The sequence below is a fragment of the Halictus rubicundus genome, chromosome 16, assembly GCF_050948215.1.
Source record: "Halictus rubicundus isolate RS-2024b chromosome 16, iyHalRubi1_principal, whole genome shotgun sequence".
Classification (NCBI taxonomy): Eukaryota; Metazoa; Arthropoda; class Insecta; order Hymenoptera; family Halictidae; genus Halictus; species Halictus rubicundus.
This window is the reverse complement of record NC_135164.1, coordinates 2,082,371-2,099,461: the sequence shown is the minus strand read 5'-3', so window position 1 is coordinate 2,099,461 and position 17,091 is coordinate 2,082,371. Positions and strand designations below refer to the sequence as shown.

The window sequence follows — 17,091 nt, the reverse complement described above, 5'->3', positions numbered from 1 at the left end:
TACGTTAGAAATTATTCGTCCTCTCAGAAAACTCTATCTCCAATGTTTCGTATTCCTTTCGCTTAACGTCGAGCAATGCTTTCGCTTGTAATAGGTTAGGTGGCAAATCCCCGTATTGGCTAAGGCATTGATCGATTTCCGAGAGTTCACCGCACATTTCTAAATATTTATCATATTTATTTACGATATTCTGTGGATAAAGATCTTCGACCTGCATTTCCGTTAAATCGACTTCCAACTTCTCCACAGTTTGCTTATATTCTTTCAACTTTGTCATCAGAAAGACTTGATTGCAGTGACTGTCTTCTTCGTCTTTCTGACCCTCTTCTACAAGTTCTTCGATATTATTCACGGCCTCTTGCAAATCAGTAAGTTTTGCTGCAAATCTAGTATATTTTCTGTAAAGATTATCATACAATAATGCCAACTGTTTTTCTTCTCGCTGTCTCCTCGCTTCCTCCACTTTCTTTCTTTCGTAAACAATCTTCAGATCGGTCTTGTCGAAGTCCGATAATTTTTCGAACTTCAATATCGAGGCTACTTTTTGCAATCCATTCTTGATGTCGCTGGACAAGGATTCCGGCTCCAGATTTAATTTCGATAGTAACGATAGGATCTCTTTATGAAATATAACATTTTCGTCGGTCATTTCGGCGATTCCTTTCTGCACGATTTTGAGTAACGACTGTTCTTCCGATGAAATACTATTTTCACGGTATTTTGGATTTGAAGCTATGCTGGAGACAGAATCATTTTGAGAAGACGATGGCACCTGTAATTTAAGTTTCATTATACCTAAGTATCGTAAATGCAATTTCCTTGTGTTAACTGTAACTTACTTCACTAGTATAATCCATGCCGAATCCACTCATCGAACACGTATGTTCAGTTCTTTTAAAAAACCGTTACAATGCAAAAAAGCCGGCAATATTTGAAAACTAATTTACTGTCCACATGTGCGTCAAAGCACAGATGAGGTACAGGAGTAGACCAATCACCCAATGTATTTTTTTGTCTCACGTCCGCGGAGTTCTAGAGCCCACTTACCATTTTTGTGTCACATCCTACCGTATCGGTCGGAACTAATAGTGTGGAACTAATATCACAGACGAGATGTAGAAATAGGCACCGACACCGACGAGATATATATAAAGACTGCCAGCCTTACGGCACCGACGAGATATATATAAAGACTGCCAGCTAGGCCTGCAGCCAAGCTCGCATATGCGAGCCGAGCTCGGGTCGAGTCGAGCCGGGACTCGCTTTTCGAGTCGAGTCGAGTTCTCGCACGATGCGAGCTGCTCGCAACGAAGCGAACGGCTCGAAATAAAATCAGGCGTAAAATGACATGATGCGAGTTACAGCAAGAAGATCAGCACATTGATATTATCAAGCATTTTAGTATATTGACAATGCTAAATGTTTGCGATGTTTTATTATATATTTTGATAGTGAAATGTTGATTCAGAATTTGTATAATCCTTATTGAAAATAATTATGCAATAACAACTATTTCCTAGATTTATGTAAATAACTAGATGTGAAGAACGGTATTTTATATATTCCTTTATATTATACTCCGGTTCAGTGTACAGTCGTAAAAATGTGTTGTCGCAAAATTGTTTATAATGTTGAAAATTAACGTTAAACTTCGTTAAATAGTTTTTGAAAGGAATGGATATATAAATATTGTATAATATTGATATGTATTTATACGCATTCGTGCCAATATGTGCCAGTCTACAACCTTCCACAAGTTGGAAGTTCCAACAGCCTGTCATTCGGTACTGTGCACGTATAGGTGATAAGATTTAAAAGGGCATAGCCGATTAAGATGGTCAAAACAATTGGAACCGCAAAAAGATTCCATTTCAAACAGTATTGATTTCTTGATTTTCTGGAAATGACAGAAGTGGATTTCAAAATTCTTTTCACGGAATCTTACCAATTTTCACAAGCAATTTCATATCTGGCGGAAATCGTGGACGAACACAATAATATAAATATTCATTGCCTAATCAATGTTACTTCAATATTTTTAGAACATTAAAAAAATATTGTTAAAATCACATGAATAAATAATATAAGAAATTGAAAAAATAAAGATGATGTATGGGAAAAAACATTTACCACCGACGGGATAAGAACCCCAGCGTATCCGCTCCTTAGTTCGACACACGTCTGGCGATGTTACAAAACTTTACGAACATTCTGGTATATATCACACAAAATACAATTTATTCTTTCTCTTAAATCACATTTCTTAGGTCAAACAATTACTTGTTTCAATTTAATAATGCTACAAATTACTTAATATATATCTGCGATAAAACCAACAAGTGTAACTTTCCTCCTAATAGCAAAAATGTCGAAAAAATTCGGTTTTTATTGTTTTTTGACGATGATGTCCCACAACAAAAAATCTAAAAAAAATTGACGACACTGCCTGTTATAGTACTTTAACAAGGAACTAAACAGTAGAATAGCATGTTTTCACATTTTTGAGAAATCTGCATTTTTCCGATTTTTTGGAGGTTTTTCATTTTTTTACGACCACAGTTTGTAACAAAAAATCTGAAAAAATTATCAAAAGTCAGCCTTAGAATCCAAAATATGTCACATTTTTTCAGAATTTTAGGAAGCATCAGAGTGCGGAAAATACGCGGAGAAGTGCGAAATCTAATTTACCCTGTAACCAACCTCATGGGCAAGATAGGGGGTTGAAATTTTACTCAGAGGGGTTTTTCTTAGTCAGCTTTCGAATTGTTCATTAATCATTGAAAAACCTCTAAGGGCAGTTTTGACCATAAATCGGCTAGGCCCTTTTAAAAGGATCTGATGTCTACGTTCAACACTCGTCATACTTTCTGTTTAGTTAATATTTTAATGTTTGTAAAAAGTTTACAGATTTTCATCTCGAAATCTTTTTTCAATTTGCAATTGTTGGCTCTTCTCCGTGGATAACAGTCGATCTTTTATACGATGGTCCAAAATCATGCTAACTACCAAATAATTCGTAGTGGCAGCAAAGTTAAATCTACTTCCTAGCTCGACAATTAACGCAATTATATAACGCAATTTTTCCCGAGTTTTCATTACATGTCATCTAGTAGCTGTCTAGAAGCTGAAGTCGTTTGGTCGATTTATAAAAAAAGTTATTCTGATTTAAAGTGTCTGCCATCAATTATGAGACTGACTGCATAATGTATAACGAGAAGCGGCCGCACGTTTCTCGCTAAGCAACCTGCGCTATCTCCATGTTTATAATTGTGCAGTGTGAAAATGGTTTACTGCCTTTTTGGTTCGTTATCTCGGCCATTTCTTCTAAAAAGTGTACTTCCGTACAATGGGACAGTAGGGCTCTCATCAGCGCCCACTTAGGTCACCCGCTCTGAGTATTTAATCTACCTGCACGCGTATGCGTTTTGCTCTTCCCTCCCCATCGAGCCACTAGCTAGTTATTCATTATCGAAAAATATAAAAGTCTAAGACAATCTATTCTCAGGTTAGTTAGCTCAGATTCTGTCAAACAGTTTTTCTCAGCTTACCAGAATTCAGTCTTTTGACCTTTGGTGCGAGTACCAGTGTGGCGGCCTGTGCAAAGAGCACGCCGACGAACCGCCAGCATACATTGTAGACGCGGCGGCGACCTCGTATAAATACACATCAATATTATACAATATTTATATATCCATTCCTTTCAAAAACTATTTAACGAAGTTTAACGTTAATTTTCAACATTATAAACAATTTTGCAACAACACATTTTTACGACTGTACACTGAACCCCGGAGTATAATATAAAGGAATATATAAAATACCGTTCTTCACATCTAGTTATTTACATAAATCTAGGAAATAGTTGTTATTGCATAATTATTTTCAATAAGGATTATACAAATTCTGAATCAACATTTCACTATCAAAATATATAATAAAACATCGCAAACATTTAGCATTGTCAATATACTAAAATGCTTGATAATATCAATGTGCTGATCTTCCCGCTGTAACTCGCATCATGTCATTTTACGCCTGATTTTATTTCGAGCCGTTCGCTTCGTTGCGAGCAGCTCGCATCGTGCGAGTACTCGACTCGACTCGCACAATCGAGCCGAGCTAAGCTCGGCTCGCATTTTCGGGTACTCGCACAGCCCTAACTCCTATACCTCGTCTGTGATATGGTGTAAGCTTCTCGTGGATCTAGTTGCAACATTTATCGTTCGTCAGCGTAGAGGGCGTAAGAAATTTAGTTGTTGTTAACGATGTCGGTATTTCAGATCATGAGACACGAAACCCCATATGGTGATTGGTCTACTCCTATACCTCGTCTGTGGTCAAAGTTCATGCATCGTGAGCCGTGAACGTAGCTGCAGAACTCTGAGCATCGATGATGAGAAAATAGGAAGGAGATTTAAAAATAAAGAATATTTTATATCAATCATTTTTCTTAATTACATTGATCCACGTTATTTTCTGTCAGTAATTAAAAAATTCGCAATAGATATCCGCAACATTCTACATAATACTTTCCATTCTGTCGAATAAGATTTTTATATGTAAAATTACGTTATATTTTGATAATGATTATTACTTAGAGTACTTTAAAAATTGCATCTCAATGTATTCGAATTATTTATACACCTCCAAGTAACTACATGCAAACTAACAATACTTTGAAGTTACAACTTGCGCTCTTTTAGAAAAGTTCCTATTTACGAACTTCTAGCAGAAAGTATAATGAAATGCAGATTTTAAAATTCTACATGAACTTAGTGCAGTAAAATTGCAGAAAAATTGATCCTTCGAATGGAAAGTAACATCCAGTTGAAAGAAGATCAACACAATTCCACGATGACAATGAACAATTTTAAGACCGATTTCCACGTCGAGGAAGCGCGACCGTGCGAGACGGAATTTTTATTTTAACTATATTTACCGACCGGAAATGCACATGTGAAGATTACTAATAGCAGATTTGATGCTATCGCTTACATAAGTTGACAAGCGGCCATGTGTTCACGAATCGTTATTTAAACTGCAATTTTTATCGCCTTCGCACGTCATGAGAATTCGCACCTAAAATCAAATTCCGGTAACGGCCATCTGGAAACGCGTGACCCTGCACGAATCGTTGTTGCTGTTTCTCATGTACGCTTTCATTGACAGTCATTTGTTTTCGGCAACGAAGAAACATTTTGGAGAACCTCGATCCTAAATACGAAGTTATCCGAATTGAAATTAGGCTGAAGCAAAGGAAATCAGTGTGCCGACTATACTGCGTATTTCACGCGTTTGTGTGGAAACGTGTGTTTGGAAGGTGACCGAAAAAAAGTGGTTAGAAACAACGAGAATGAGCAACGATCAAGGAAATGAATTGTCTCGGACAGCTGAGGTAAAAACTGCTAACAACATCTACTTTAATTATTTATATCAACATTTATATCAAAGTTATAAATGTTTTAATTACCAAGGTTCGATTGTGATTGGAAAGTTACGAAGTATATATATATATATATATAATTAAGAAACGTCTATATAAAATGAGTTTGTAGTGTATAAGTAGAAAAAAGACGTAAACATACTGTAAAGAATAAATTTCTGTTAATAGTGTATTTAATATTTAATGGTATACCGAAATATTTGAAACTAAAAAACATTGTATTTAATTGTAGTTGTCTTCGAATGACATTGAGAAGTTAGAAGAAGCAAAATTAATGGCAAAGTTTCCAAATACTGGTCGCCCAATCAATGGACACTCAGCGTTCCTACAGAAGAGGCTAGCTAAAGGGGTAAACACACGAATCTTATATATTTTACTTCTTCTTTCAGGTTTATTTACGAACTGAACTGTTCAGCAGTAAGAATGCTACTATAGTAATTTAACATGTTAAACGCCAAGCCGACCCTTAGAGACCAGCAGTAGTTTTTCTGTTTATGCCGCAATAGTCCCTATAGACCAGTCGTAGACTTTTCGTTTATGCTTTGAAAGACAAACAAAATAGGCTTGACGTTTAACGTATTACCAGCATATCGATGGAGCTATAATACTTGCATTTGACACGGTTGAGAGGTGAAAATTTGTAACTAATATAAGAAAGAAAATTTACTAGTAATTGAATGTGAGGTTGAAAATGCATCTCACACAATATTCGTTCGATGCATTTTTATGTCTTATATGAATATAACAGTGTTCAATCAGTATTACGTCTATCGATAAGTTAAGATAAGATAGTAAAATAATCGACAGTTTGTATGAAATCTGTAAAAACACTTTCAGCAAAAATATTTTGATTCTGGGGATTATCAAATGGCAAAACAAAAATATACAGCTAAACCAAAGCCAGCTGGTGTTTTGCCAACAGGTGATGCTATCCCTACGCCTGAAACTGTACCACAACGAAAAACATCTATAATCCAACAAAAATTTAATACTTCGAGTACTTCATAAGTATTTTGTAAGATTATTCGAAGTATTACAATTTTCGGTGATACAGTGCGATCGTATGCAATCCGAATTTTAAACAATCCAATGTCTTTATATTTGATAGATGATATTATTTTAAAAATGTTTAGTTTTTGTAATATTTCTTAGATGCTTGTACGATCAGAGTTGACAGAGTCGGGTGCAAAAACTTTATGTTCGCAGTCTAGTATGTATAAAATTTTTAATGTCGCACGTGCCATTTTCACGATAGTTCTTTTTACGGCACTCGAAAAAAATGTAAGGCAACAAATTATAATTTATAACTGCGTATTAAACATTTATATTATAATTTTTCTTAAGTATGGATGTGGCAGGCACATAAACAACACGCGCACCTCGTTTATAATTATTTGAGTTATTTTTCTAGACAGCAATAAATTTGGATCATAGATTCAGGAGTGCATGAAAGTAGGGTTTCAAAATTTTTTGTATAAATAAGCAATGGGGCTAGGTATTTAGGAATACAATGCAAACTACAATTGGTAAGGTGGGATATTATGATGTAAATGTAACCACTTATATACGCAATAGAGATTCAGGATAAGACATTTTACAGATCTGCATTTCCAAAGTTGCTGTGATGTGCTTAGTAAGACTATTTTCTTATAAGATGTCAGGTTGTCATAAGAATCTGTATGTAGCATAAAAGAATCTTAAATATAGCAGTTGTTTTGGTTATTGTAAACTATATTAGTAATATATTGCTATTTAAACTTAATAAATATTTATTCAGTTACCTATCCATTATTATAATAATTAGACAAAAGAACAAAAGAGAGAGTAAGCGTTCTACACATTATAAACTTCCGTTAATTATTTTTACTATATCTAACCGCGTGTTGAAGTGTGTAGAAAGTATAATAAATTTTATTTTGTTGTATAACTAATAAGCTGAGTATTTAATAGTATATTCACCTGTACTCGAAAGATTAATATAAATATATTCGAAAATAACGAAAGTGCACTTATGAATAAAAAGATTTGAAAGAACTTGCTTGTATAATTTTTATTATAACATCACCAATGACTCTACATAGGTTGTATTATACATGTTGTCTAAATAGTGTGTTTGTTGTCACACTAGTACTTAAATGTAGTAACAGCAGAAAAAAGTATGTGCACACTAGTTTTAATTGATAATTTTTGGCGCACTGGCAATGCGGGGTTAGAGAGCAGTTATTGAATGCCAAATAGAATATATACCGAACGAACGGAATCTATAAGGTTACGATTTGATTCGAAAGGGACTTTAACCCGATCTCACTAAAATTGACTCTTATGCGTGTACATAAGTACTGGAGCCAAAGTGCTCTCTCCCGCAGAACTTACGTCAGGCTACCAAGCCTGGGCTCGTAAGGTAACAGTATTATTTGCAGTTTAATCATGTTTCATCGTTTGTCACTCTATATTTTGTTTTATCACTGAAAGTTTTGATCTTGATCTAACAAGATATTTACATGTCAGATCGCAAAATTACATCTGAAATGTAGATCTACATATGTACATATTTACAGATTGACACACGTGTTTCGTATACATCACAATTTTAGTTTTATTGTCTTTTCTTTCTCTGTTTCTGTTTTTCTTTGTTATCTTTCTTAACAACACATTGATCGATACTGATATGCCTGTAACAAGTTTTCAGGTACAGTTTCCATTAAGATCAACTTTCAGTTGGCACAGACTATTTCTTGGATAGAGGTAGATTCTGTGCCTGCATGGCCTGCATGGACACAAGAGCACCGTTATTTTAAATATCAGTTATTTTCTATACTATAAATAGTTGCAACTTGTAATTCACGAAATATATTGTACAATAGTAGAAAGATATAACACAGCACACAGCTGAAACACAGTAATTATTCATTATACAAAGTAATTTTCGATAATGTGCTCTTGTGAGATTATTGCTAATTATCATCAGCTTCCTATCATAGGACTTCATTGGGTGTTACTGAATCTTTCTGTCATGAAGCTGGGATATTTAGCATTAGTCTGCATCCACCTGAGGGTTTGTTACAGGCACGTAGCTACATCAGAGAAGAAACAACTTCAGCGGCGTGATGACAAATTTATCATTTATTTGGTAAGTATCCTCACCTAGATAGTATTAGAGTTTTATACAGTCGATTATTATTACTACATTGTAATATCATGATTGGACAAAGATTATTATTTTACTACTTTTTGTTAGGTATTGCTGTAATTTTTCTATATTAATTTGATCGACTCTGCATCATTCGTTGTCCTAATCTAAATACCTATTTAGGATCAATTAGTATCGGCACAACCTGTTTCGAGTGGGATGGGTATGGCTTTACGGCAGAAGATGGGTTGGCGACCAGGGGAGGGTTTGGGAAAAAATAAAGAAGGCACTCTTGAGCCACATTGCTGCTTGAAGTTAAATTGGATAAAAGGGGGCTTGTCTCGGAACAAAAAACATTGGCCAAAAAATAGGAAAAACTACGAAACCGTTGGTACCCGCCATTAAAACATTGGAAGGTATGCATAGAATAGAGATGAAACTTTTTTTGCCCATTGTAATGTTATTCATCTATGTACATATATTATACTAGGCACGATACACGCTAACGAATATACCATATGTATTCCAGGGAAACATTCAGTATGGCTTTTAGGCGAATATTGTTCGAAACGAAAACTTGGTGCTCCAGTATATGAACTGTGTTTCGAATGTGGACCAGATCACAGAAAAAATTTTCTTTCTAAAGTATAACAGTTCATAGCTTGGTTTATGTTTTTGCTTTTACATCATAAAATGTCTGCATGCACATCATTTATGATTAATATTATCTTTCAGGTTAAAGTAAACGGAATTGAATATAAACCGAGCGTAGCAAGTCCTAACAAAAAAAAAAAAAACAAGCAAAGACAGAAGCAGCACAGATTTGTTTGCAAACTTTAGGGTTGTTAACTTAAGTTGTTAATTAAGCAGCTTAATTGTATTTGTATTTTCAATTTCTAGCGAATTTTCTATGCCTCCGATAGTTTGGCATAAAATACGTAGCGTTGTAATGACCATGGTAATAAAAACTATTAGCATAGCAGTAGACAAAATTAATTCAAACGATTTACCCGATATTTATAGTTACATGGGATACACTTTCTGTGGTGTCACATGCGTATTCGGTCCATGGATATCACTCAAGGATTATGTTTTGATAAGGCACATGTATCATCAGGTATTGAACATTTTTTTTCTTCCAGAGGAACAGATTTCTCTTTTATAAGCTCTTTTATAATCAGTGAGAATACATAACAATGCATAACACGTTTTTTAATTGTAGAATAAATGGTGGATGTTGTATGCGGCTCAATTTATGTTTTTATCCTTTTTGCTTTTAACTATGTCAAACTGTTGGACCCAATGGATAGTAACGGACAGCTCTTGGAAGTAAGTAGAAACAACGAGACAGAGAAACCTTTTGTATTTCAAACTATAATGGATGCCAAATTTATTATTATTTCAGGTGGCTATTAGCTTATAGCGCTGTCTTTTCGAACGTCTCATTACTTTATTTCGTACGTAGCATCTACAGTATTATTAATAGGAGGATTTCCATATTCTCTAGCTACTCTGGTAAAACTATTGAAAGTAGAATTCCCACGGTCGCCCGTACACGTAGTTATTTGTTGGAATGTACCCATGCATTTCTGGTTCAAGACATGTATGTAATCGTATCTGACGTTCTTGAAGCACACTTACACATTTTTGTCCATACAATTTAACAGATTTCGAATAATAAACTGGTGATATTAATTTTTAGATATATTTCGTCCCAGTATTAGATACTTAGGAAAGTTCGGAGCTGTAACCGTGGTGTATTTAACAAGCGCTCTTCTACACGGATTAAATTTCCAATTGGCAGCGGTTTTACTTAGTCTTGGATTTTCACGTACGTAGAATTCCAGCTAAGATCTATGCTTGCAAATATTTTTGACGCGTGCATAACGTCCAAGCAATGTGCTAGAAGTAAATGTACACATACCTGTAACAGTCAGAATTCCTGGTGGGTCTTTCTAACAAACTTGATGTTTTCTGGGCTATCAGTTTTCCATGTAGCATATTTAGGTCTCATGTTTGATACATCCGAATTACAAGAAACTGGGTATAGTTACGTTCATACTATTGAAAAATGGTATCCTCAACTTGGATTTGCTAGCCATTGGGTAATTTTTGCTACATACTTTGTATACTTTTTCATTAGGTAATACGATACACTAAACTGTATTTAGAATCTCTATATCTTAATAGTATAATATTTCAAGTCATTCAAGTAATTTATTATGTTATACATATATCATGCTTCGGATTTAACATTTTTCTACAAAACAATTCAAACTTTTGTTAAATTTTTATAACGCTTGCAATTAATAGATCATGATAAAGGTAGAAGAAAAAGGGGTGTACGCGTGCGTGCGTGCACGCGTGTGTAGATTTCTGAAAGTAAGTAAAACACATGGTTTTTATTAGATGTACAACACAATATAAGGTATATTTACATTTGCATGTGTGTAAAAAACATACATATTATAATCGATTTATTATTTAATTGCTATAAGAAGTCTTATGTATTGTAGTTGTTAAATAATACTTCATCAATATTTTATGAATAATATTAAACTGTATTTTGCTAAATTTTAATACAATCATAACAACGAATAAAGTTATTTTTTCAATCAAAATCAATGCTTTTTAACTGGAATAAATATATTCGCGTTAACTAAAATATTACAGTCATTTACGTTGTACCTTATTACTAGTGTATCTGTTACTTTAATTACATATTCTACACCAATAAAAATTAATAAAACAGTAGCTGTACATGATTCACATTGTACGTTATCATCGCATCGCACAATATCATTCGAACGTCTTCCACTGACTTTCATAATTAACATTGTTATAAAGTTTGTACAATTATCCTTAAGTATTTCAGAAGTCATTGATATTTTTTAATAGTACTTTTGTAAGCAAAATCTTATCTAAACAATCAGTTCAATATATGTACATTGCATAATTTTCCGATATACAATTAGAGAATAACATTTTATAGTGAAGTAAGTATAAGTACTGTAATGGTAGTGTGAAATAATTTCTCAAGTTTCTCAATTTTTATATGGTATTTGAAATTACAAAGATAAATAAATGAGAAACCAGACAAAATGCACAAATCAAACTCACTGTGTGTTGTTTCATTCATAGAAATAGATACTGCAACTGGGAATATTACAAAGCGGTGCATTTTCTAAAACAGTATGTACGTATAATGTGAAACAGATACTTACCGTGAAACAGATACGCCATCCAAAGAGGTATGTGGAAAAATGTTAAATTTTCGATTTTCTCTGTACACAGATCGTCGTTCTTATATTATTGTATTCCAGGAAACAATGCAGATGAATCTACCAAGTTTTATTAAGAAAGTTCAACCTGTATTGACGAGTGTAGAAATGAAGTAAGATGCGGAAAGTAATCCTGGTCCAAGTTCTCAATGCTGTTCCGCGGATAGTGGCATAGAAAGCTTTGGATCTATCACTGAATCCGGAACAGGAAGCATAGAAGATCTATTGAAGATCTATCGTGATATGATAATGTGCAAAATTTGTTACAATGAAGAGAAAGGAGTACTATTTTTACCATGTAGTCATATGGTAGCTTGTGTTAAGTGTGCTCGTGACATGACAACTTGCCCAGTGTGCAGAGAGCCTGTTACCAAGACCTTGCGAGTCTTCAGCTCATATTATTCCATAGTTTGTGATAGAAAATGTTTACATTGTACATATGACTTCTGTTATAGTATTGTAGAATTTTTAAATAATTTAATTACAAACGTTTCACAATTACAAATGTCAATGTTTATTACTATTTTTCACGTCACGCAGTATCGTCGCAGTTTGCTCGCCTGATTCTCATTTGAATCAATCTAATCAACCTCGATATTTTCTCGTCGATCTTTACACAAACTTCACACTCTCTCTCTCTCTCTCTCTCTCTCTCTCTCTCTCTCTCTCTCTCTCCACACACGCGCGCGCGCGTGCCTCATATAGCGTACCAGTCTGCGGGTACAAGCTATAAGTTTCTATTATGTTCCTACCGAAGTACAGAAGTAATTTACCTGTGAGTTCGTCTACTGTTTTTCCACCAGCTTGTATCGCCGCGATAGCCTTATCCTGTTGCGCTAATGGTAATGTTCCTTGTTTAATCATGTTTATTGGATTTCTCCTTGCGATCTCTAATAATTTCTTCTTGTCGATTTCTATCCTCTCCCTTGAAAATGTATAAATATACGTAAATATGTATGTACACGTATTAACATATAAAATTGCAGTTTTACATATTGCTGTCTCATATGTTTCTATTTCTATTTCTGTCATATATTTCTGCGAAAATAAGAATAAAAATAAAAGTAAAAATAAAAATATGGTACTCCTAACTACTAACTTTCGTTCTCTGCTCCTACTTCTCTCTCGCGAGTATTTATCTCTGCTTCTTTCATCGCTACGGCTTCTGTGCTTTCGTTTTTCTCTAGCTTTAATAGACTCCTGTCTGTCGTTACTTCGACTTTTTGCACGTCTGTCTCTGCTTTTGTCTCTTCGTTTATCTCTTCCTCTGCTTCAACTTCCATGGAAACTTGTGCGCGGTCGAGACTCGGACCGTCTCTACTCGTGCGAGCGAGAACTGTGACTACGTTTACTCTCTTTATTTATTGTTGTCTTATGGTTGTAACTGTACTCCTTCTCTTTGTATTCGCTATCCGCTATATATGTACAACTTTGACTCTTCTATATCGTCCGATCTTTTATCCATATTCTCGAGTCTTTTCTTTTCTTTTTCCCTCAAAATCAATCTTAAATCATTCCTCGCGGTTATCCCTCCTTTTGCTGAATTTAACAATCTATCCACGATCTTTTCTAAACTTGGACTTAACGTTGGTGACCTTATCGAATTACTTCGTACCGGGCTGGGACTTAAAGTTGGAGTTCTATTGTCTGTACTACTACCGGATAGTTCTCCGTCTTCCATTCGTGCTGCTTTTTCCTTTACTTTATTTTCTATCTCCTTCACTCTATCATTATAAACTGCGCTATTCTTTAGATCTTTAATTAAGATTCTTCCTTGCATCGATTGTTTCGGCTTCTCTATAGATAAAAAAGACACGATACAATAACAATGTATGCCAATGTCTTTTTAATGGTTGCCAATGTTACTTCTTTTAATAAAGAAATATCAAGGATTCGTTAAACTATACGAACCAAGCATCTTAGGTATTAGCTGCTCCTCTGTTTCTTCCTGAATTTTCCTTGAAATTGGTGGGAGTTGAGGACTTCCAGGACTGTTCGCGCAAGTATTTACCAATTCGGGTTCCTTTTCCATCGTTAACATTTCCTCGATATTTGTACCAGCAACTAGACCGACCCTTTTTCACTGTCTCCGATCCATTGTCGTTGGAACGACCTTTTCCTTTTGCGTTGTTACAGGAACTACCGAGTTTGGATACCTTGGCTTTGGGCTCGTCAGAATCCGATGATTTACTCGAATTATTTTCATGTTTCCGTTTTGTTTTCTTTTTATGCTTCCTCTTCTTTTTTATACCCATTCGTTGAGAAGGTACTATTATATCTGACTGTTTAATGAAAAGAACATTCACAGAAAGCTATTGACAACAGAAGGTGATACTAATGAATTCTAATTGTCTAGTCTAGTATATAATAGAGAATAATAAGCAACTACATATGTGGTAAAATATATGAACGATAGCTGCCTTTTATTTACATTCAAATTAAACAAAAATAAATTTACAATTGATGATAGCTTACTATTATTTTCTAGATCGCTATTACTGTCTGAAGAATTACATTTTGACTTTTTCTTATGCTTTTATCCTTGTGCTTGTGTTTCCTTTTCGCCTTCTTCTTTTTAACCTGCGATTTCTTTGGCTTTTCAACTTTGATGTTAGCATTTGGAACTTGTTGATCAGTGTTCTCTGACGATACTACTTCTTCTTCAGCATCAAACGTACTAAATAACTCTGTTAGTATTTCATTCGATGATTTCTCTGGAACTCCAGGTTCCGGCTTAATTTTAATTCACAGCGGTAATTAAATTTGCAATATCGAATAAGTCTTCCATTATTAATGCTCGTTCATTTTAACAAATAATCATGAACCCCTCCAGTCACGACCCAGCTTTTGTTGACATAAAATGTTCACACTACTCGCATTCGATCGTGTTGTTATATGTTATATGATCATGGTCGCATTGAATCAACAGTAATCGCTAATACCATTGAAATTCACCATTGTAGTATTGTCACTTTCACGTATTTATGTATTTTTTTTTTATTTAATTACGCTTTAGGCCGGAACTGGCCTATCAGCGGGCATACATAGAGTGAAACATAATACTGATAGTTCTTAACAGGCATTGTGCCTCTTTGACATATTCAGGTACCAACATTACCTTAATATCACAATATAGCCAGGAAGCTTATCGACTAATATTATTCCTCTTACGTCTATTATTCCGCATTTGGCCAAATCATATTGGCATATGATTAATTATACAAGGTGAGTCACCAAACGTTAGCACCTCAAATATCTTTGTTGTTTCTAAAGATACGTAAAATATGGTAAGGACAAAGTTGAATGGTACAATGGGGCTGACACGATTCAAAAAAAATTTTGTTTTTATGTCATTTTTTTGGAGATATCAAGGTCACCTTGACTTTTTTAAATGGAACCACCCTTTTTTAAACACCTACAATGATAGTCCCTTTCATTAGGAATTCAGTGACTATAATTAGTCCAAGGTCATTCAAGGTCAAGGACAGAAAAAACGTATAAAACTAAAATATGGAAGCAGAATACGTTTATCACGGTTGAGACTTGTAGGAAATAGTAAACATACTATGGTCGTAGTTAAAGTAAACATACTAAGGTCCTTCAATGTTATTCAGCATTCTTATTTACTATCAGTATGTTTCCAAACGCGATTCCACTATGTTATATTCGATGACTGAAAAGTGTGATATGATCACGATTTACTGTGAATGTAGAAAAAATGCAGTGCAGGCCCGACTACTTTATGAAGAAAGGTACCCCGAGCGAAACACTCCTTCTAGACATACTTTCACTAATACGTACAGGTTGTTTCGAAGTACTGGAAGTCTACATGCAAGACAGTACAAACGGAAGAATCCCACGACTAATGAAGACAATGAAATTAATATTTTAGCAGCTATAGCTGTCAATCCTCACGTGAGTACGAGAAAAATTGCCCGGGAAGCAGGCATAAGTCAAAGTAGCGTAATACGAATTCTGGCCCGACATAAATTTCATCCGTTCCACATATCGCTCCATCAAGAATTGCACGGGAATGATTTTCAAAATAGAATTAACTTTTGTCAATGGGGATTGCTTCAAAATCATTCATTTTTTCCTAATGTCTTGTTTACGGACGAAGCAACATTTACTAATCATGGCTCAATTAATCTACGGAACGCCCATTATTGGTCTGTGGATAATCCGCACTGTCTGCGAGAAATTGATCATCAAAGACAATGGAGCGTAAACGTGTGTTGTGGTATTTTGAACGACAAAGTAATTGGACCATATTTCGTTAACGGAATGATGACGGGACAGAAATACGCTCAATTTTTGCAAGAAGATCTGCCAATTTTGTTAGAAGATGTCCCTTTACAAAATTGCTACGATATGTGGTACCAACATGACGGTTGTACTGCTCATTATGCACGAGTAGCAAGAGAAACGTTGGATTCTCGATATCCAAACCGATGGATTGGACGAGGCGGAACAGTTTCATGGCCAGCACGTTCGCCTGATTTTAATCCACTGGATTTCTATTTATGGGGTCTGCTAAAAGAGACCGCGTCAGCGTATCATCACAGCATGTACGAATATCACGTCGGATACACTTATATTTTAGTTTTATACGTTTTTTCTGTCCTTGACCTTGAATGACCTTGGACTAATTATAGTCACTGAATTCCTAATGAAAGGGACTATCATTGTAGGTGTTTAAAAAAGGGTGGTTCCATTTAAAAAAGTCAAGGTGACCTTGATATCTCCAAAAAAATGACATAAAAACAAAATTTTTTCTTGCATCGTGTCAGCCCCATTGTACCATTCAACTTTGTCCTTACCATATTTTACGTATCTTTAGAAACAACAAAGATATTTCAGGTGCTAACGTTTGGTGACTCACCCTGTATAATATGACTAATTATATTTTTATAGCCTGATATTGCCATATGATTAATAATCCCATTAAACCAGTCGGGGTCTTAGATATTTAGATAACTATTAACAACAGTGATATGTACGACTTAGAGTTAAGATAACTGTGGTTGTGTTACCACAACAACTGAGTCTGTTTATTTAATAGGATAGTTTGTTTATTTTATTCGCGTGTTCAACGTACAATGGACGGTCGCGATCTTGTAATTGGAGACAGAGGGACCGACAGACAAAATACTCAGACCGATAGGCAAGAAGCGCAAGAAGTGCAAGAAGTACAAGAAGCAGTAGGTTTTGTGGGTTTCCTCCCTTTATATACTGAT

The 17,091-nt window shown here is 34.9% G+C and overlaps 4 protein-coding genes across 4 annotated transcripts; 2 read left to right on the top strand and 2 right to left on the bottom strand.

Moving 5' to 3' along the window:
* Positions 1-4: 4 nt before the first annotated feature.
* Positions 5-1,121, bottom strand: LOC143361957 (uncharacterized). Its single transcript, XM_076801698.1, has 2 exons — positions 840-1,121; positions 5-772 (listed from the first exon to the last, which is right to left on the bottom strand). The coding sequence occupies exons 1-2, from the start codon at positions 870-872 to the stop codon at positions 5-7; spliced, it is 801 nt and encodes a 266-aa protein (XP_076657813.1). The 5' UTR covers positions 873-1,121.
* Positions 1,122-4,994: 3,873 nt separating this feature from the next.
* Endos (endosulfine alpha) lies at positions 4,995-7,209 on the top strand. Its single transcript, XM_076801642.1, has 3 exons — positions 4,995-5,395; positions 5,676-5,792; positions 6,281-7,209. Exons 1-3 carry the CDS (start codon positions 5,354-5,356, stop codon positions 6,449-6,451), a joined length of 330 nt encoding a protein of 109 aa, XP_076657757.1. The 5' UTR covers positions 4,995-5,353; the 3' UTR covers positions 6,452-7,209.
* A 1,695-nt stretch (positions 7,210-8,904) lies between these two features.
* LOC143361926 (protein-serine O-palmitoleoyltransferase porcupine-like) lies at positions 8,905-11,078 on the top strand. Its single transcript, XM_076801641.1, is given in 8 exon segments — positions 8,905-8,989; positions 9,103-9,218; positions 9,309-9,690; positions 9,796-9,902; positions 9,979-9,993; positions 9,995-10,176; positions 10,276-10,398; positions 10,401-11,078. Coding segments are annotated over 6 exon segments (954 nt in total). The 5' UTR covers positions 8,905-8,989; positions 9,103-9,218; positions 9,309-9,483; the 3' UTR covers positions 10,721-11,078.
* Positions 11,079-12,466: 1,388 nt separating this feature from the next.
* LOC143362316 (uncharacterized) lies at positions 12,467-14,642 on the bottom strand. Its single transcript, XM_076802358.1, is given in 7 exon segments — positions 12,467-13,273; positions 13,275-13,651; positions 13,766-13,898; positions 13,939-14,123; positions 14,330-14,392; positions 14,395-14,600; positions 14,602-14,642. Coding segments are annotated over 7 exon segments (1,812 nt in total).
* Positions 14,643-17,091: the final 2,449 nt, after the last annotated feature.

What these genes read in the sequence shown, in the direction of transcription:
- LOC143361957 (XM_076801698.1), bottom strand. Translation starts at nt 872, where the DNA reads ATGAGTGGATTCGGCATGGATTATACTAGTGAA. An exon ending in GCATGGATTATACTAGTGAA is followed by an intron (nt 773 to 839) that starts GTAAGTTACAGT and finishes CTTAAATTACAG; the next exon opens with GTGCCATCGTCTTCTCAAAA.
- Endos (XM_076801642.1), top strand. Translation starts at nt 5,354, where the DNA reads ATGAGCAACGATCAAGGAAATGAATTGTCTCGGACAGCTGAG. An exon ending in AATTGTCTCGGACAGCTGAG is followed by an intron (nt 5,396 to 5,675) that starts GTAAAAACTGCT and finishes ATTTAATTGTAG; the next exon opens with TTGTCTTCGAATGACATTGA. An exon ending in AGAAGAGGCTAGCTAAAGGG is followed by an intron (nt 5,793 to 6,280) that starts GTAAACACACGA and finishes AAACACTTTCAG; the next exon opens with CAAAAATATTTTGATTCTGG.